Here is a 22,046-nt window from a genome sequence, read left to right as displayed (position 1 = left end):
ATCAACTTAGAACACTCTTCAGACCCAGGGACAAAAGCAGAGTTTCAAGATTATAGAAAACCAAATTGTTGCATGATCATCCAAGTAAAGTGACCAACCCTGCCCTTCATGTGAACAAGGTCATTATATCCATATATTATTATTATTATGCTAATCAAAATACGGATAGTTGCTGGCAGATAGGTTACAAAAACACCAGATTATACATAAGTATTTTAAGACTTCTGGAAAATGGTGATTTCTTTAACTTAAGTCCTGAATATTTATTTTACACAAATAGGTTCCATTCAGTTGACATAATTTGCAACTTATTAGGAAAGCTCAAGAACTCAGTTTTTCATTTTTGGTAAGATCCAGACTATCCCAGATCACCACAATATATCCAGTGATCAACATTTATTCCACTCTAAAAAGGAAATACTTTTGTACCACTATATATAATTTAATTCACCTTTTTAAATGATATAATTTAAGTCTTTATTTCTAATTAATAATTTTCCCAAAAGTTTTCAAAAGGGACTAAGAACTATGTGGTACAGTTCTAAGCAAAATTATGCTTTGTTGAACCGACAAAGCAAAGGGCATTTAAAAATGTATAGGAGGGGGGAAAGGCACTTATCATATATGTGATGGCTATCTTTCTTAAGAATTATAGATATTACAGCAGTAAAAGAAATTTAAGAATTCAATAAATGTTCAGAAACTTAAGACTACAAGAGTTAAAATTCCTGAATTTCGATATTTCTCTTTAATCAGAAATAGAAACTAAAATAATCACAATAACAATAATAACAGTGTTTACAAAGGCTTTAAAGAACTTCAGCATTCCTGTGTCTCTGCTTGAAGCACATAAAATTAAAATGATGTAGTCACAATTTGTTTCTTGACTATTTTATATTCAGTAATTTTTAATGAAGCAACTAAATTAGGCATAACTTAGTGTAGCTTTAATGTAGTTATGATGAATATATTTTACTTGATTAAAAATGATAAAACCAGGGAGCCTTAAATATTATCTTAAAAGATTAACTACTGTGTCAATTACAAATCTAGGGGAAAGGTATTTATAAGGGAATAACTATTCTGAACAGTAACTTCCTTTTGTTCATTTCATTTAATTAAAGACTCAATCAACTTTTACTCTTAATACTAAAATTTTCCTAAATTACACATTGGCTTGCAAATGGAAGGGCATATAGCAGGGCTAAGTCAATTTAGCACTAGAGAAGATTCAGCAAGTAATCTAATCCATTTTTTATTTAAACAGGGGGGAACAAACTACTTGGCAGTGTAGGGTGCAGTAATTAACTAAATGATCGCCAATTCTGCATTGCACTTTGTGTTACATGACATAATATGAATAAATTCCAGTAAAAATAAAATTAGTTGCACAGGTGAACGATGATGAGGCCTGCTCTACCAACAAGTACACTAATGAGTAGGAACCTCAATGCCTTAAGACTGACTAGAAGCAGCAAAATTTTTCCCTATCTTTTAGGGGGCTGATTAACCTACTGTGATGGGGGACCAGGGACCAGAGATGAGGTCACTATATTTACTGTCTCCACCCAGAGGGGGAAACTTGCAAAGGTACAGTTTTGATATATACATTGAATTTTTATCAAAATAAATAAATAAATGGTCATAATAAATAAATAAATGGTCATAGACGACAGTTTTCACCTAAGGAATACAAAATACTTACGTTTAATTGCCTGTCTCCAATAAATAGGTAAATATCTTCTCATAGCAAGTGGGCTTAAAATTTCTCCCTCCTAGAGCCCTGCACCTTTATCAAATAAACAGCACCGCAGGAGCATACCTCTGGCCATTTCCCTGGCATCAGTAAGGTAGCCACAGTCAGCTGGGACTGTTATCCTTGAATAGGGTAGCCCAATGCCAAGAGATTTCCGAATGCTAACAGAAATTTCTTTGGAAAAAAAAAAAAAAAGGAAGTAGTAAAAAAAATTTTAAAATAATGTTTAAAAAGTGAAGTAATCTTAGTGTGTCGTGTTTTCTGTTTTTAGGATTCAGGGCGGGAAGCATCTGAAAGATGGTTTAAAAGGAAGCGGAGGGCACTTGCACGGGACTGCATTTTGGTTATGCTCAAAGTGAGGGAAGTTGCTTTGCATTATTCTGCTACTAAAACTGAAGCGTCCTGTTCACGGAAACCCCCGCCAGAGATCTGGAGTTTACCGAAAGAGGACTCTGCAGAGCGCGGCCAGAAATTCAAAACTATCGGGGCAGGCAGTCGCTGCGAGAGAGGGACGGAACGTGGGACCCGGGGAGCCCCACGTCTCTCGCCTCTAAAAGGACTGGTCAGTGCCTTCTCCCTCCTCCTGGAGTCGCAAGTGAATGTCACCTGCCGGTCTGCCCCCCTCTCTGGGGCGCTCCCTCTCCCTTGCCCAGTTCGGACAGTGTCTAGTGACCAGCGTCAGCTCCGGCCGTCGTCCGGCTGCCGGGTCCCTAACCCCCGCCTCTCCTCGGGAAGCGCGGCCCCTCCCCCTGGCCGCGGCCCCTCCGAGCGCTGCCGGGCGCTGATAGGCGGCGACGCTGACAGGAGGCGGGGCCTGGAAGTCCCGGCCAAACCCGCCCTCGCGTATAAGCCCCTTCTCGGCTCTCTCTCTCCATCTCTCTCCTCTCTTTCTCTCTCGCTCCCTTCCTCCCTGTAACTGAACAGTGAAAATTCACTGGATCCGCTAACAGGCACAGATGTCATGTGAAAACGCACATGCTCTGCCATCCACACCGCCTTTCTTCCTTTTCTGTTTCCTTTTTTTCCCCCCTTGCTCCTTCTCCTTCTTCTTTGTAACTAACAAAACCACCACCAACTCCTCCTCCTCCTGCTGCTGCCCTTCCTCCTCCTCCTCAGTCCAAGTGATCACAAAAGAAATCTTCTGAGCCGGAGGCGGTGGCATTTTTAAAAAGCAAGCACATTAGAGAGAAAGGAGGAAAAAAAAAAAAAAAAAAAAAAGCAAAACAAAACCCAGGCACCAGCCAGACAGCACATTTCTTTTTTCGCCCTTCCTGAAAACAAACAACCAAACAACCATCAAAACAGTCATCACCACCATCATCAAAACTGTTAACACAGCGGCGGCGGCGGCGGCAAACGTCACCCTCCGGCCAAGGCGTCCGCCTAAAGGGATGGTTTTCTCGGCGGAGCAGCTCTTTGCCGACCACCTTCTTCACTCGTGCTGAGCAGGATTTTTGGCTCTCCGGGGTTCGGGCTGGGAGCAGCTTCATGACTACGCGGAGCGGGAGAGCGGCCACACCATGCGAGGTAAGCGAGCCCGCGGACTCCGAGGCTCCCCGGGTCCGGCCAACTCCAGCCAGATGGGGAGATGGGGGAGGGGAGCGCACCCTGCAGAACGGGAAGAAGGTTCTCGGGGCGCAGGTCTGGAGTTCGCGTTCGCAGGTGGGCTACAAATGGCCTGGGCGTAGAAAGTTGTAGGAAGGTGTCGATGCCTCTCGGGAGTTCTGGAGGGACGCAGGAGGGCGCTTTTTGGAGAGAGGAGCGACGCTAGTTGCTTCCTCCCAGTCCATGAGTTGCACTGAACCATTTTGGCTTGTCACTCTCGGGTGCGGAAGCGGACGCCGGATGGAGGGAGAGTCGAAGGGGGCTGCCTCGCGACCGAAGCGGCTGGAAGCGCCCGGCGCGTCGTGGTGGCCCGCCGGGGTTGGGTGCGCTGGGCGCACTGGCAGGCGGCGGGGCGCGAGCGCGCGGGCACACAGACTCCGGGTTAGTAGGCCCGCCAGCGTCCCGGCCGGCTATTATGTCCCTTCGTGGGAGTGGTAGGCAGAGGGGCGGTGTCGCGGGACTGGACGCGGATTCTGGGATCGTCCCCTGCGTGGGTCCCTTGCGCCGGCGCTGCGCCCTGGCCAGGTCCGCGTGCTAGAGCCCGCGCGGTCGGGGGACGAGCGCCGCCCCGAAAAAGTTGCGCGGAGAAAGTTCCAGAGGATAAGAGAGCCCGCGCTACCCACGGTGGAGAAGGCTCTTTTGTCAAAGCGCCGCTGCGGGAGGCGTGCTGGGTGAGCCCTTGAGCCAAGACCCCCAGCGGCGACAGCAGTGGCAAATCCCTGGGGCAAGCTGGCAGCTGTGGGGCGGCGCGCCGGGGACAAGGGGAAGATACCTCCCTTGGGTACCCCATGGGCTGCTCTAGTGGATGGCCTGCCCGCCTTTAGGGAATCACTTTGTCGGTCTCTTCCCCTACAGTGCTGGGACCTTCAGGTTTCCTGCGCGCTGTGCTCCGACCCGCTCTCCCCCACTTTCGGCTTGGCCACAACTTCACTCTTTCTTGGAGAGCCGGCCGGGTGCCAGCGTGCCATGGGGATATGTGCAAGTCTCTGGGCACCTGCCTCACACCGTTTTTCTTCCTGGCCACTCTATGGCTCTTTGTGGGGCTCTCCACTACCCTTCGCACGCCCTTCTGGTGCTGGCAACAGAAAGTCGAAGACGGCTAACCCGCGGGCCTCCCTACATCCCTGACCCGGCGACAGGTGGACTAGGCAGGTAGAACTTGGAAAGGTGGGGCTGCAAACATTCATCGCCTTCTACCGGGCAGTGTACACCTCTCACTCACTCCCCCAACACTTACCTCTTTAGAAGGGCCCCGAGGGGGTGGCGACATGTTCTCCCTGCTCCGTACACAGTGAACCCTGGAGCCTGGACGCTAGGGCAGGGATTGGGTTAGCTGGGGCTCTGGGACGTGGCAGGAAAGGGAAGGAGGAGGAGGAACCGAGAGGTTGTCCAGGGAAGTGGATGGGAGGGAGATAGCGGAAGATCAGGGACAGGGACGCCCTAATGGGATGATTGACCCGCGCCCTGGGAGTGGGAGCTCCGGTTTGTGCGAAATGTTGAATGTACCAGTTGGGGGTTTGGTCACATGCTCCACTGTCCACATACTCTCAAATCTGTACTTGGGCAATTGACAAGTACAGAACCCTTAAGTGAAAGATGCCCCGGTCTTTGTTTTTCTTTTTCTGCCTCATCTCACCACCATCCGCTCTCCTTTCCCTTTCTTCTGCTCTGATCTGGGGCTACCAGTTCGCCCTTCCCTTACTTCTCCCCTTCCAACATTTCTCGGTTGGCTGGGTTGTGTTCTGAAGGTCCGAAACCACGCGTCACCTTCGCTCCGACCCGGCACTAGGACCTGCGGGGTAAAAGCCGCTCACTCTCCCCTTAAACTGAAGAAAACGGAGCAATGTGGGGGCAGGAGCGGGTTGTAGCTTGATCGCGCTGCTCCTGAAGGAGCAGTATGCAAAGGCAGTCCGGGTTCGCCACCGTGCTCGCTTCGGGGGTCTCTGGCAGCCGGAAGGGTTGAAAGCCAGGCGCTCGCTAGTGCTCACCCTTAGAAACCAGTCGAAACCCCGCTTTCCAGAAGGCATCACCCTAGCCAGGCTGCCCAGTGGAGTTTACAGGTCTTAAGGCGCCTCTCTGGCGGCCCCGGGGTGGGGGGTGGGGGGCTGTCACTGGAGAAAAAGCAAGCTTACAAAGTGGCAGAGTCCCTTTCTCTACCTCCCGGGCTCTCCTTTCCTGACCCCTTACTGTTTCTCTTCTGCCTGCGTCCCTAGGCATTTCCTACAGGCTCTGCCCACCCGCAACATCAGGGGTTATTCTTAAGGATAGGCTGAGAAAGGGTCCGGGCTCCTCAGACCTCTTGTGAGAGTCAGGGGTTGAACTTGAGTGTGAACTTGAGAAGTGAGAGCGGAAACAAATCAGCTTTCTCTTGTGCCTGGGCTACTAATCAGCCTTCATCAGGGGGAGGGGATGGTTTTTGAACTCAGCTTTACAGCGTATCCACTCCATTTCTCCAATACACCCCCCCCAACACACACACACACACACACACACACACACACGCACACACACACACACACACCATCCCCAGGTGGTCCCCGTCAGTGCCTTGGCCTCTGATTCAATGTTTGCAGTTGGCAACTATCCTGAATCAGGACGCTTTGTGCGACATAAACTTGGTCCCGGATTAAGTGGTCGCCCTCAGGACCAATCCAGATGACCCACCTTCCACGTCCGTCAGCGCAACCTCCCTCCCCCCGCCCCCCACCCCGCCGCCCCCGGCAGGTCTACAATAGTTAAGAAATTTTGTCCTCAGGGAAGCTCTGGGGTAAGAAAGGGGTTAAGAGCTCTGATCTTTGAGGTCATTGTGTGCCCAGTGCTGAACTGATTCGTCCGGAAGGGAGCTAGAGCTTCGCGGCTTACTCTGGGCTGGCCTGGGGCGAAGGAGGTTGTCTTTGGTGGCGCACAAAGCATTTCACCCTTTGTCTGCTAGAGGGTACCACATGAGTTCTAGTGATGCTACTTCACAGATTGCGTTTTTGAAAAGAATAACTTCTGAAGACGGAAGGGAGGACTTTTAATTGGGTCCATCCATAGGTGAGAAATGAGTGAGCCCAGGTGTAGGTTTCAAGACTCCTTCCTGAGAGGCCTGTCCGCGGTTTATTGCACAAGCGCAGGGAAATGGTAGGATTTTTCAGCCCTGCCTCCACAGAAAACCCTGCTTCCCAAAACAGGGGCACAGATGTCGTCGCAATCAATAGGTGATTGTGGCTCCTACGGATTAGAAATCTGGTTTTTATGCTTGCTGTAAACAAGGATGGGGCTTGGCTTTTCTGAAGCCCAGTTTTCATCTATTATTTTCAGGTAGTTAATTTTTATTAACTGCTAACTTTAGAAAAGCAGCAGCTTGCTCTCAGGGGTATGGTGGCCCTTTGGAAGTCTGGAGCTCTAAAAGTCTTCCTGGCCAGGCCTTTAGATTTCCTAAACGAATTCTCTATCTTAATTTCCCCCACGAATCCCAATTAAATATTTCTAAACAGAATTCCCATTTTAATTTCCTCCACAAATCCCAATTAAATATTTCTAACCAAGATTCCACCTTCCACAATTAAAAAAAAAAAAATGCTGGAAGGACATCTCTGTCAATAGTCCCTTAATAATTGTTCATTAAGTAATCCAGTAAGCTGTCTTACTGGATTCCAAGAAAAGTGAAGGTTTAAACATTTTAAAGAAAAATACTAAAGCTCTGTTTCAAGTATTGTTGGAAAAAAATAGTAAGCCAGAAAAATAAAATATTTTCTTAGGTGGTTACAACCTGGGACTCTTTCCTCCCCCCCATCCCCATCATCCTGAGTGAATCTACAACAAGTATTATGACACAGGAGTGTTTGACATCCTCAGCTTTTGGGAGATGTATTAGTGGCACCAAGGCTTTTTACTTTTCTAGATGCTCAGATAATCAGGAGGTGGAAAACCAGGATGGAAATATAAAGGGAGAAATACTGAACAGCAGGCCTCATAAACATGAGGGATACAAGATTAAAACTCCTTTGTTAGGATTCATTTAAAACTTAGAAGTCCTGGATTTTGCTTTAGCTATACTGTTTAGAAAACCCTTGAAGATCTATACTGTTTAGAAAACCCTTGAAGATCTTTATATGAAGCTTTGCTTTAATGTAAATAACATGTTTACTTTATAATCATCAAATATGAATGCTAACATTTTCTCATTTTGGTAACTATTTGTTAAATACTAAACTATTAGCAGCCTTAAAAGTGATTATTATGGTGTGTATGTAGTGCAAATACACTGTATTTCAAATTTAAATGTTACAAAATCATGAAACCTAGTTTTACCACAACAGGGACTTTATAGCACCAAGAAAATATTGAGTTTTAGGGTTGGTCGTCATGAAAATGACATTGGAATTGTGTCATAATACCTACTTTTCCCCTAAAAGTAGCATATATAGAGTTGACACCAGGATTTTAACGTGATTCGGGGTTTTCTAGGTAAAAAAGACAAGTAAAACTTTCTTTTCAGCTATTATATCACATTTTACAAACTTGTGTCCACCTTTTAGAAATGTCTTGTGGACATTGTAGGTTTTATATTTTTTACTACAATAGTCTGAAAAAATAGAAGTGTGAATCACAACACATTAACTAGATTTTTTCACAGCAATGAATAATATACCTCTAATTTGAAGGACATATTATAGCATTCAGTTAATACAGAGTTTGAAATTATTCTAATAAATTATCAAGTTAAAAAAATTCAACATATGTAGGTGTGCTGGTGTTCTGCAAATTTGTAAATAAAGTAAGGTTCTAAATTGTGAAGAATAGCATCATTGTTGTTGTAATCTAAGCCTGACAGATAATTATACAAGGAAATAGGAGAATTAGTTCCAAAGTTAAAACTATCAAATTCTGGCCAGATTGTTAACAAAGCAAAGGTGATGAGCATGTATGTTAATAATGCAAAAGTTATTAGTGATTGAGGTGACTTAGTATGTACATATTTATTCCTGTCATTCTATTATTGAGAAAAGAATTTCTTAAGACTAAATCATTTTTGTATTTATTCTACAAAGGCATTGAAAGTTTTAAGTTAGATCGCTATTAATTTAATGTAACTGACATTAATGAAACATTTTATTGTGATGTTAAGTATACAGAAAAGTAAATGTAGGGAGTGAACACTGTGCTAAATAATTAATATTTATTCTCAATATAGTTTTACTATTCCATCCATTCTTATCTAAGGGATAAAAATTAAGTACACAAATGAAATAAGTCTTTTTTAATGTAATGAATAATGACCTTTGATAAAATGAGCGCTCTACACATAAAGTATTATTCCTGTAATTTTGTAATCATCTTTCAATTACAGCTTCTTGCAAATATTTATCTTACTTTGAATAGAATCTCTGACTTAACAGAATCCCTAGCAGATAATAGCAGTCTTTGGAGGCGTCTGTTGATACACACTGATACACAATATGTATATGTATGTGCCTATAACCACCCACTCAGACAAGAAGAATGAATATTTGAGAGAGAAAATCATTCTTATCTTTGCTTTCACAATCCAGACTTCCAAATTCAAACATATTTAGAGAAACAGACGCAACTTTCCAGAGCATTCAAAAGGAAGAAATGAATACATGTGGTACTTGAGTTGCATAAAAAGAAACTGTTAATAGCATCTATTTATAAATAATCTACACAAAACTCCATTATACTACCTAATGATAATTGGAGAGAAAAGGAATCAAAGAATTCAGGACTGCCAAATAAATAAAATATTCCCTCTCAAATTAAGCTACAGATTCATAGCTAACAAGGCTTATGCCATGAATTGAAGGATGCCTCTTTTGTAGCACAAGACAAAGGGAGCATAGAGGAATAAATATTGATTGAACTAATCATCTGATGAATAGAAATGAGATTTACCAGTGCACCAATATAATAGGCTATGTTAACTAGTTCTTTCATAGCGCATATGCTGCCCTTTCAACCCCTGACCCCATCCATTCATTTCTTAATGAGGGAAACCACAGGTGTTATAACGGCATTTATAGTGAATCAAGCTAAATATAATAACCATGCGGTTAACTAATGGCATTGAGGGGGTGGATTCTTATGAAAAGAAATATTGTGATCATAGTGTCCCAAAATTATTATGCATTGCAAGCCACGTAGAACTTTTGGCTTGCTCTGGTCACCTTTAAAATATATTTCTGTGCCCATCAATATTTCAAGTCCTAGATTTATTTTCCCCTTAACAAGTGCAGTTTTAGTCATGCTTATCTGAGGAGTCAAAAATGGTATTCAGTATATATATTTTACCTACATTGCTTAATACTTTGCAGAGTAAGCATTGAAAGCATTTAAAAATAACACTTGGAAGGTATACTGTTTTATACTTAACATAACATGCATTTTTCTTGATTAGTGCTTATTTCTTAAATATTGGAAAACTCTAACTTTATAATAATTATTACAATTATGTGATAAATTTTGTTTTAAATTAAATTAGGATGTTCTTGGCTTAGGCAGCCTCTTACAAAGGCCAAAACAAACATGTTACCTTTCTTCAAAGCATGAGGCTAAAAACTTGTCCAGAAACATACCCTTATAAAAGTGCAAAGATAATTTGTTTCGACTTAAGCATGTTCACCTCTACATCATGAATATCTTATTAACTGGATGGGTATGCTTTGTAAGTTACTTTGCTAAAAGAGTATTTGTTGATGTCATTTTTGTGTGTGATTAGTTACATCATGTAGTCCTGAGTTATATTTCTCTAATTCAGAGGAATTACAGACATCAGCAAAGAAAGGGAAAATTAATCTGATTGTTTACTGAATTGTGTTTTTTGTTACTAGTTACCACTTTGTGCTCACATAAGCCCGATATCCTGGAACCATAGGGTATATGAAAGATTTGGGTTGCTTATAAAGAAAACCACTACATAGAATTTATCTCATAGTAAAGCTTTTTTCCAATGAATATTACAATTTAATTTAAATTCTATTTTTAACAATTTTCTTATGACTATTCAGTAAAGCACCCTTCATTAAAGACTGTTACATTCATTACCTGAATTTCATTAGAATTATGTTAGGATCATGTGACAACAGCAGATATGCAATATTTTAGTATTTAATCATAAATATGATAAGTATTCTCTGAATTTGGACACAAAATCATTCTTAAGAAGGAAACAGCAAAGGCTTTTTCAAAAGGCCTTGGCATTTATAGTCTTCACTTGGCATGGAGTAAATAAGTAGTACTGGCCACAAAACAAAACAAAACAACAACATCCAAAAAAAAAAAAAACCTGATAAAATATTTTATTTTAATCTTCTATTTTTTAAATATCACTTTCAAGTACAAATGTCTTTCTTTATTTGGAACAGACTAAGTTTGATTCTCCCCTATTCTAAAAACTGTCAAACTCATGGATCAACTCATTTCTTGGAGTGCAAAGTAAGAAATACTCTCAAGTATGAGAATAAGATATTCAGTTTCAGTTTTTATTTTTAATTATAAAAAGGGTAGGCTCTAAGATTTCATCTTTTACAGACATATATATACACGAATAGAAGTGTATGTGATTGACATTTATTTATTCAGGGTTTATTGAGGATCTACTCAAAGGAGTGCATAGAACTGAGCCTTAAGAATACCTCAGTTGGGGAGGGGGATGCCCAAGTTGGAAAACAAGTGATGAATCAAAGCTATGGTCAAAGCAAGAGCAGAACAGAATGCAGTGGAGACATATTCAGAACAACTCTCCCCGGGGAAGAGATATTTGTGATATGTCCTTAAAGATAAGCAGAAGTCCAAATTTAGTTAATTTGTTCATCATAAGAAGTTTATTGAATCATTGTTTGTTGCATTCCCCAATGTCTTAAGTTGGTACTAAGTGAAATTTAGTTGATCAAAGTAGAATTCTTGAAAAGAACATATCCTGATGTAGAACAAGTAGTAGTATTGTTTTCATATAAAACTTTTACTAGTAAAATGATTTTCAGGTGACAATTTGACAAAACCTCTAAGGTAATTCTAAATTAAAGGAAGAAAATTTTAAATTACAAAAAGAAACCTCTAGGGGCACCTGGGTGGCTCAGTTGGTTAAGCATTTGCCTTTGGCTCAGGTCCTGAAATTGGGTCCTGGGATCTAGCCCTGCATTGCACTCCTGCTCAGTGGGGAGTCTGCTTCTCCCTCTCCCTCTGCCCCTGCCCCCCACCCCTGCTTGAGCTCTCTGCCTTCTCTCATACTGTCTTTCTTTTTTTTTTTTTTAAGATTTTATTTATTTATTTGTCAGGCATAGAGGGAGAGCGAGTGAGTGAGCACAGGCAGACAGAGAGGCAGGCAGAGGCAGAGGGAGAAGCAGGCTCCCCGCTGAGCAAGGAGCCCGATGCAGGACTCGATCCCAGGACGCTGGGATCATGACCTGAGCCGAAGGCAGCCGCTTAACCAACTGAGCCACCCAGGCATCCCTCATACTGTCTTTCAAATAAAAAAATGAAATCTTTAAAAAAGAAAGGGAGGAAGGAAGAAAGGGAGGTAGATTGGTCTAAGGTAATTTTAAATTACAAAAAGAGTCTCCTTACACTAAAGGAGACAAATTTTTGTAAGAATATAGCTTGTTAAAACAACAACAACAACAGAGCACCAGGGAAAAGAAAAAAAAAAAAAAGAGGAAAACACCTTACAGTGTCCTGATACATTTGTTTTTATAAGAGAAATTATTTTTGTCAAATAAGAAAATGGCTGATACAAACTGTCATTTTTTTTTTTTTAACATTTAAGGTTATTCTGGAAAGTAGTGATATCTGCTCTAAAAAGTACCTTAGATTACTGGATATTAGAGAGAATAAAATCTACTGAAGTAATAGGGTATTTCAGCAGTATCCAAGGGCCATAGTGATATTCCTCAAATTATTCCATTCCAAGAACTTGGATATAAGATTGAACTCTGAAAATTAAACAATAAAATCAACACATAATGGTCTTGCTGACTTTTGAGCTTTTCTTTCTCTTAAGCATATTTAAAGAGGGAAAATTCCTGGCCTCCTAAGTTCTAAGAAAAATGTGTGTATGAATCAACGATTGGCTGTGCCCTGCCCAGCATTATCTGCCCAGGTAAATCACTGATCAGACTGAGACATGTATCCCCAGCAGTTTGCCATCACCCTCTTCATTTTGAATTGGTAATTTGGCATTCTGGCCTTATACATTAGCTCTTGTGCGCTTACTTCACTTGAATTCTCATACAAAGATCTAATCCACTCTGAAACTCTGGTGAGATCAAGTTTCTGAGCCTACAAAGTTGAAAACTAGATCCTGGGTTGGGGGGAATTCACAAAGTGAATTTTACCATTTGAGACCTCCAGGCAGCCAAATTGCTACTCTTGGTCCTAACCCTCCACATTAGCATAGTTTTCAGTCCTGAGTAATAGATGTATTTCTTAAAATGCTGATTATTAATTGGAATTTATTAGACAGAGAATAGTGCTCTTCCAATGATAATATAATGGCTATGCTGCTTGATCTGTATATTTCTTGGGCCTGTAAGAATTCAAGAAAGGGCTTAATGACCCCATTTTTTGGAGCTTTTCTAAAAAGGTTGGAAGAGAAGGCACACAAAGACCCCTCTAAGTGTAGAAGCTTTGATTGAAGAGTTATTTAATAAGTCACCTGTTTTTCTGGACACCCCCTCCCTCACCTCTGTGAGGTGCTGCTATGCAGTAGGACAATGGACATGTAGCTCCACTTCATGATATGCGAGGGCCAGTGTGCTTTTCTGGGTGGTGAATGTAGACTGAATCTTTGTGGAGTGCAGTGGTTTTACTTGAAGTGACATATGTAATATGAGTCTAGATTTTCAATCTGGCTGTTACGGAAATATGCCTAGTACTTAGTAAACATTAAACCACTATTTTGATCTTTCCATTAAAAAGACTATTTAAAGACCGTCTTGTTAAATAGGATCAGAATGTGTTGTTGCCTGTAATTAATTCTCAGACTAGGAAATTCAGACAGTAGTACTATTTTTATTTGCCTAAACAGTGTAATGAAAATAATTGTAACTAGTTATTTATTGAGCTGCATTCGAAATACGTTTAATTCAGCTGCCCAAGGCATGGATCATTAAAGTACTTCATATGCATTTCAGAATACTGCATTAGCAATGAATTAGACCCCTATTCTAAATTTCCCAAGTAAAAATTTCAGTCGCTTGAGCTACAGTGAACATGCAAGTCATATGTTACCATCCAGCAGCTGCAGGCTTCCAGATCCCAGAATCAAACAATAACACATAACTTGAGACAACTTAGACATGTTGAGTTGCTAATGAATAATTGGCTATTATTTTTATTATCAGGTCAAATAATAAAATTATTACACAGAGTATTTCCTATTAACTTGTACATAAGTTGTGCCTGGCACATAGCAAAGGAATTAAACACTTCTCTTAAAAAAAAAAAAAGAAGAAGAAGAAGATGAAACCTTGTTCCAAATTTCCACAGTTATTGAATATGAGCAAATGCCACACAGTCTGCTTAAATAGAGGAACATTTGTTCAGGAAAAACACATCGTATCATTAAGGTGCAGTGCTTCTTGGCAGTAATCTGTTTTTTTACAAAATAGTTTAGATAAATTCATTTTGAAATTTTTAGGATCCTAACCTATTTGTCAGTTTGCTCTAAAATTAAGTTTCGAACAAACAGTCTAGTATTTTTTTTTCTTTTAAATGCTGACTACCTTTAAAAGGGTTAATTCTAAGCACTTCCACCCTTGCACATATATTTTCATTCTTGAGATTAGGAAAAAAAAAAAAAAAAAAAAGCTAAGTACCAAAGGAACAAAGGAAAAGAGTCTTTCCAAAGACAGCTCAAAAATAAGCATGCTAATAAGCATGCTAATAAGGCAGCATTAACACCTTTCCAGTTGTGCTTTTGTTTTATCTTGTTTTGTTTACTAATATTACTGAAGGTCAGTCTGGCGGCCACCCATGTCAGAGTTAGTTAGAATTTATTTTATTTGTTATAGAAAGTGTTCTTTTGTAATGAAGTAAATTGATTCTGAATTTCTTTCAACTGCAATTTCATTAATGACTCTGGAAAGGTTATCTACCATGGTTTTCATGAGTGTTGTTTCAGGTCAAACAAAGACTTTCTTTTATCATAGTACAATGACCAAAAAAAGTAAAAGAAAACACATGACAAAGTTGTAGCTGACCCCTAACAGTGGATTGTTGCTTAAATGTCAACAAATCTTGATTACTGAGTACTTACAATATAAAATAGGCGATGTCCTCTAAGATGACAGATACAAGAAAAGTGATCTTTCTAATAAAATTCCTTAAGAGTTCCCTAGATAATTTTTGTTTCATTTGAATTTTTCAGATCTCGAGTGTTGATTACATCCTTTTTTCCTAAATGAGCAAAATAGATGACTTGGCCATAATTATTTGTTAAAGAGTTTGAGACAAGAACTTGACTTCAATTGAGCGCTTCTGACTTTGAGTCCAGTTCTATTTTTGTTACTCTGTGTTTTCTTTCTTAGGCTTTACTTTTTTTTCTCTTCTTTTTGCCACAGCTGCACCCATCGCATACATAGTTACACAACAGACTAATCAATTACCAAATTATACTAATAGGTGCAAATACGCCCCCACTACTATTTGACCAGTGTTGGCCCTCAAGATAAAACTTTTTACAAAAGCTCTCATGAGTGTTTTGTCCATATAAATAATAGCTAAGAGTAAAGCAAAATTGTTTTTCACTCAATCCGAAGATCCCCTTGGGCAAACAATGCTTCTCCACTGTTTTTATTCAGAAAATAATGATAATGACATTTACCGATTCTTAGGAAAAATTAATATAAGTATTATGGACATATCTACAGATTCTGAATAGACACTATCCAGTAAAAAAATCATAACAAATTCAAAATATATAGAGTAAAATTTTCTCAAAGTTTCTAAAATTAAATTTCATAAGCCCAAATACCTTATTTTATGAAGATTTCCTATTTTGAATAAAATTGTATATTTACAGCCTTTCCTCCACTAAGATCCTAACCTTTTCTGCATCTTCTTCAAAGGAGGAAACAATTTTACCAGAAGTAGTGATAAGTAGGCCAAAAGTGATCCTGGAAAATATCCCAAACCCAGACCATGAGGTCAATAGAATTTTAAAGTTTGCCAAACCCAACTTTGTGGTCATGAAGTTATTGGCAGGAGGACACAAAAAGGAATCTAAGTTTCCTCCTGAATTTGATTTCTCTGCTCACAAATACTTTGCTGTTGTCAAACCTGTTTGAGAGACACTGAAAGGGAGACATCAAGGGGCAGAATCTACTTTCAGATTCTAAGGGGATCCATCTGTCAGTCTCAGCACATAATGTAAAGTGAAATGGATTTCTTGGATAACAGCCTGTTATAAGAAATACTTTTAATTTGACAGCCTTCTATGACGTGAATGAAAACTGCTGTTTTAAAGTGGTTTGTTATGTTCCATGGATGAAACTGGGCTTCCTGAATGCAATGATGAACATTCTATGGTTTTATTATAGATTTAATCATAAATCATTTTTTTATGAATGAATGAAAATAGTGTTTGTAAAGGTTAATACATTTCTTGACAAAACAATTAAATATTAAATCCCTCTTCATTCAGTAACCAACATGCACTTACGTTACAGTTTATAAAGTGAAGCTACACATTTGTCCCTCAGCTTGTCGATTTTCTCTTACGATGTTTATGTTTGTCAAAAGGAGAGTTATCTATATTCGGCCATGAGCATTTCAAGCAAAGGAATGGGTTGAATAGCCAAACGTACCACCATTTACCCACCTGAGTTTAATTAATTTTGTGATTGACCTGGATTGAAAGTCTGATCAGCACATTATTTGTATCAAAGGCCTATTATCATCCTGTCCAATAATACGTCTTGTATAAGCATAACGTATCTTCTTAAGGAAAGAACCTTGACAACCTAAGAAGGAGCCTGTTTTATTGTGCCCAGACATTAAAAGAAAAAAAAATAATAAGTTAGGCATTAATTCTAAATAATTATAGAGTTCTGCTCTGCCTTAACAATACTGCAATGTAATGTGTTTTGCATTTTGGCTGAAACAGAATATTCCTTACATCAAGCTACCATTTATATGGTTAATTTTCATGCTTTCAAGTGAAGTCCGTTTATATTTCTTTAAAAACACAATTATTAGTTCACCGCCATTGATTTTTCAGTCCTCTTCAGTAAGCTATGCCATAACACATAGCTTGAAACACTGTCCTGTCCTGTTGTTTATTCTCCAGGACTCGAATTGATCTTATTATATAATGGTCCTAACTCCCACACTAGACTAAATCTGACTGCAGATACTATTAGCAGGAAAATGGACTGCACCACAATTCTCATTGCGTTGTCTTGATCTTATACTTTGTACCTAATGCTCTTAATAATATATTGGGGAAAAGTGTAGGCTTATCTCAGGTTATTCTCTGTTTTACCACATGTAGAATACCTGCTTTGCTTACTCTGTCTTTTAGAAATAGGGACCCATTTCATCATGCTCATTAATCCTGTCAGTCTTTGTATGGTAGCTGCTCGTAAGGAAAATTCTGAAAACATTACAAAAAGGAACTATGTAAATCTGAGAGGAGCTGACAGATGGAGGGTCATCTCTTTACAAATGTAATAGCAGGTAAAATGTAGAATAATTTCCAGCCCAGGTTGAGCGCTCTGTAGTTCTCAGTCATCTACCCAGCATCTGCACGAGACATGCAGGACAAGGACAAGTGGGAACATGCCTTGGGGAGCTGGCCCAGAGGAAACCCCCAAACATAAACAGAGCCCTTCTTGACACTTTAAGAACAGGGTTTCAATGCTTTCAAAGATTGTCCCCAGTCAAAAACATAAACTGTCTCCCATAACAGGAAATGTGAATGCCTAATAAACATTTGGTGAGAAGGAGCGCAGCCCTCGCTCGTTGAAGAATTGCAACAACATGGGGACGCTTGGGTGGCTCAGTGGGTTAAGCCAACTCTTGATTTTGGCTCAGGTCATAATCCTAAGGTTGTGAGATTAAGCCCCACGTTGGGCTCCATACTGGTGTGTGGAACATACTTAAGATTCTCTCTCTCTTTCTTTTTCTCTCTCTCTCTCCCCTGCCCCGGCCCCTCTGCCCCCTCCCTCCCTCTAAAGAGTGAGTGAATATTGCCCTTTTTGTCTCTGAAGGCTCATATTAATTTTAGACATCCATTATTTCAAATATTATAGGAAAGATTAGGATGCTCATATAGAAACATTCATCGACTTGCCTTCATTATTACCTCCACTAAATTTGTCCATATGTATTTCCTGATAATACTGTGGGGTTTTACAATTCCTGCAGACGTTAAAAAAGAACACTAACACAGACATACTCAAGTCTCAAAATATAAGCAGCTAGAGGATTAAATGATTTCTCTTGGTGAGGTTGTAGAAAATTTGTAAATATTCATATGCCTCTGCGGTAGATAAGGAGTCCCGGTTTGCCCTTGAACCTAGTGGAGACTCATTGGTACCCAGTAGGACAGGATTCCAATATGATGTTCACTGCCCAGGTAGTCTTTGTTCATGGGTACTTAAACTTCTGGGGCCGTGGTTCGAAACAGATGGTGGTTTCTCTTCCCAGGAGATATGTCTGGAGATTGCCACAAGTGGGGACATGCTGCTGACATCCAGTCCTTAAAGGACAGGAATGTCAATAAACATTCTACAATGTACAGGATAGCTCCCAAAACAAAGAATTATTCTATCACAATTGTCTATAACGCTGAGATCGAGAAACCCTGCCCTAGGAGTACATGAAGGCTTTCTAAAAAGCCTGGCTTTCCAAGTCTTCAGTTTTCATATGTATTCTCTGAGAGAGCTGGCTCCTCTCTCCCACTTCCCCTTATGCAACAACCCCACATCCACTCCACAAGAGACCAAACTCTCATTCATTTCAGATCATGTTGTGTGTTATCTGTGGTTACCAAGATGGAAAAATTGCCATTGCCCTAAAACAAAGAGACGATTTGAAGTGTTGATTTGGATGCTGAAAAAGTGAAATGATTCTAATGAAGGGGCAAAACATCCTTTTTCAAGTCAGGTAGTTTCCATTTCTTTACTTTCAACAAAATTGGAGGAAGATCTAACCAAATTATCAGTTATTTTAAATCATTAAAAATAGTTTTTGATGATAGAACGCTATGTGATTTAAGGTATGTTTCAGAAGGAGTTTAAAGAAGTGAGCTAAATTGCTATGGCAAAATTAGTTTCACTTCTATCTACATATTTATGTGGATACATTTTTCAACACTTACCACATTTCTAAAAACAAAAATGGGAAGGGAAGTGACGCTAAGCCCTATTATATCCTAGTAGTAAGTAATAGACAAGCATAGATACCAGAATTAAGTGGAACGGAAAAAAAGAGATGAATTTCCTTTAAATATTTATTTTTATGTTTAATAAATATAAAATTTGCTATGTCTTTGTATAATTTGTATCCATTGTGTCATAGTGATAACAATAGCAATAAATTAATCCAGAGGAAATGTTATCACACAGAACCCATGTCCAAGACAGGGGCATTTTCTTGGGGGAGGGAAGCTAAATTTAAGTATATAAACATATTTTTCTTTCTGGGAAGTATAACCCAATGATTTAAAAAGCCTTTCAAACATGAAAACGTTGGCATTAGAATAAAATTCTGGAAGGGGGAGGTGAAATGGAAGTACAAATTTAGGGAGGAAAATATATGTTATAAAATTCCTGTTGGAGAAGCATTATTTATCCATTTTCTTTTCTAATGTATGATATGGATACCAAAACATTTTGAGATTACAATGTCATTAATATATTTAAGGAGAAATTCATAATTTTTACTTAAATATGCCTCAGAAATTACATCCTTTGCAGTTGTGTAGTGTGAACTGTACAGTGTGTTTTTACAAAAGTTCTAGTAGAAGGGAATGCACCAGGACCCATGATGATCCACCCTGTTTTTTCATTAGATTGAGTACCTAGGCAATAACTGTCTCAAACTTGAAGAGGAACCACGAATGAAATACTGGTCTCTTTTAACTTTTAACTTTTCATGGATAACGGGGCACAGTCATTTCTGAGAGGTTTTGGACAATAACTGTTCATTTCACTCAGGTTTCTAAAGTACCAGTTCTGTGTAGAAGTTCTAGCTGACCTGGACGCCTGGGTGGCTCAGGCGGTTAAACGTCTGCCTCCTTGCTCAGTGAAGAGCCTGCTTCTCCCTCTGCCTGCCTCTCCCCCTGCTTGTGCTCTCTCTCTCTCTCTCTCTCTCTCTCTCGTTCTCTCTGACGAAGGAAGAAAGGAAAGGAGGGAGGAAGAGAGGAGTTCTAGATGACCTCAAAATCAGCAACCCTGAGACAGAAACAATATATCCTTCTCAAAATAAGGCACTTCAATACATTCCACCAGACCAGGAGCCACTAAACTTTTTCTATAGAAACCCCACTACTTAATATTTCAGATTTTATGGCCCATGTGTTCTCTGCTGCAACTGCTCAACTCTGACATTGAAACATGAAAGGAGCCAGAGTCCATATGTAAATGAATGATAATGGTATGTTCCAATAAAACTTTATTTACAAAAATAGGTGTCAGGCTGGGGCGCCTGGGTGGCTCAGTGGGTTGAGCCGCTGCCTTCGGCTCGGGTCATGATCTCAGGGTCCTGGGATCGAGTCCCGCATCGGGCTCTCTGCTCAGCGGGGAGCCTGCTTCCTCCTCTCTCTCTCTCTGCCTGCCTCTCTGCCTACTTGTGATTTCTCTCTATCAAATGAATAAATAAAAATCTTTATGAAAAAAAAAAATAGGTGTCAGGCTAGATTTGGGTGGGCAATAGTTTGCTAACCGCAACTTGTACTGTCAAGTCCCTGAGGAAAGGATCCACGTTTTCTTGAACTGTGTATTCCCATCACCCAGCACAAATGCTGAAATCCATTAAATGTTGAATAAATGAAAGTATTCAAGCATTGGGAGAATCATACTATATTAAAAATATGCTGAAATACAATGCACTATAGAAGAGAATAAGAAGGGGCGCCTGGGTGGCTCAGTCAGTTAAGTGTATGCCTTCAGCTCAGGTCATGATCCCAGGGTCCTGGTTTTGAGCCCTGCATCAGCTTCCTGCTCACTGGGTACCTGCTTCACCCTCTCCTGCTCCCTCTGCTCATGCTTTCTCTCTCTGTCAAATAAATAAATAATTTTTTTTTTTTTTTTTTAAAGAGGAGGATAAGAAAAGAATAGTAAACCTCCTAGAGTTTAGATATTAGCCATGGAGACCTATTTCTAAGAAGTGTGAGGCAGCTTGGCCACCATTAATAGAAAGAGTCTGCAATATATTATTTATATACCATTCCCATATTGAGTGATTAATTAATATTCAAGTATAACTTCTTACATGTTTATTCTCTCTATATTTTGAGCCACTTGAGGTCACAAAACTTGGAATCTCCAACTCCAAATACTTTCCCTTCTTCATGCATAATAGGTCACCGAAACTTCAAATTAATTATGGATAAGCAAAGGTAACTCAAATATTGACCAGTTAGCTAACTGATGAACAAATATTTGACATATCTAGTAGGTTCTAAACATTATGTAGTTGTTGGAAAATATCCAATGAATAAAATTTGTTTATTAAAAAAATAAGTATTTTACCGCACTTACAATACATTGTGTTTAGTTCTAATTCCCAACAAATTTATTTATTTATGATTTTATTGATTTATTTGACAGAGAGAGAGAGATCACAAGTAGACAGAGACGCAGAGAGAGGGATGCAGACCCCCTGCTGAGCAGAGAGCCTGATGTGGGACTCGATCCCAGGACCCTGGGATCATGACCTGAGCCGAAGGCAGGGGCTTTAACCCACTGAGCCACCCAGGCGCCCCAAATTCCCAACCAATTTAACTCAGTGAATCCTCACAACAAAATGATAAAACAGTGTCTGTTATTAGGTTCATTTGAAAGGTAAAAGAACGGAAATACAGAAGGGTAGAGTAGCTCATCCGAAGTCACACATCTAGCAAAGGGCAGTAGTGGGATTCAGGCCCAGGCAGGCTACTGCCTGAGTCTGTGTCCTTAGTCAATGCAAAATGCTGTCGCCGTTCATGAGAAGTGACCCCCTGGGGTCCCAAAAGGAAAGATGTGAGTTGTAACTAGGAGTACAACACATGGCCAAAGCGTTCTTTAACAGGTGAGGCTAGAGGAGTTCAAATGAGTTCAGGGAGAGGCTAGATGAGTCCCTTAGCAGGTAAAGGCTACTGAGAAAGTCCGTGTTACAGTGATTAGGATGAGTATTATGGGTCGTCACTTGAACTAAACCTTCAGATTATGTAGAATTATATTAGCAAGGAATCACAGAGGGACTTCTCAGGCAGAAGGACAGAATAGACAAAAGTTTGGGGACAGAATTATAAGACAGAAATTGTATGTGCATACCACCTCACATGAATCAAAGTGTAAGAGAAGAAACTAACATTTACTCAATCCTGACTAGGTGTCAGCTACTACAGTAGGTCCTTGACCCCTTAGGGGGCTAGTTACAATTTCAGGCATTAAAGTGAGACAGTCAGGGTCCAGTGCAGCCTCTGTATGTGCTGTGTGGCCTTGGACAAATTACTTAACTTTTCTGGTCCTCAGTTTCT

At 40.1% G+C, this 22,046-nt stretch overlaps 1 protein-coding gene and 1 long non-coding RNA gene across 2 annotated transcripts in view; one reads left to right on the top strand and one right to left on the bottom strand.

Moving 5' to 3' along the window:
* The window catches only part of LOC131812717 (uncharacterized), a 60,231-nt gene extending 55,415 nt beyond the window's left edge, over positions 1 to 4,816 (bottom strand). The window contains exon 1 of the long non-coding RNA XR_009346450.1: positions 4,599 to 4,816. This is a non-coding gene — a long non-coding RNA (uncharacterized LOC131812717). The remainder of the gene's footprint in view (positions 1 to 4,598) is intronic.
* RORB (RAR related orphan receptor B) overlaps positions 2,637 to 22,046 on the top strand; it is a 192,907-nt gene continuing 173,497 nt past the window's right edge. Inside the window, exon 1 of the mRNA XM_059142577.1 lies at positions 2,637 to 3,283. Within this exon, the coding sequence (XP_058998560.1) occupies positions 3,277 to 3,283 (7 nt within the window). The 5' untranslated portion in view covers positions 2,637 to 3,276. The remainder of the gene's footprint in view (positions 3,284 to 22,046) is intronic.

The sequence above is a fragment of the Mustela lutreola genome, chromosome 12 (assembly GCF_030435805.1).
Source record: "Mustela lutreola isolate mMusLut2 chromosome 12, mMusLut2.pri, whole genome shotgun sequence".
Lineage (NCBI taxonomy): Eukaryota > Metazoa > Chordata > Mammalia > Carnivora > Mustelidae > Mustela > Mustela lutreola.
This window is presented reverse-complemented; position numbering and strand designations above follow the sequence as displayed.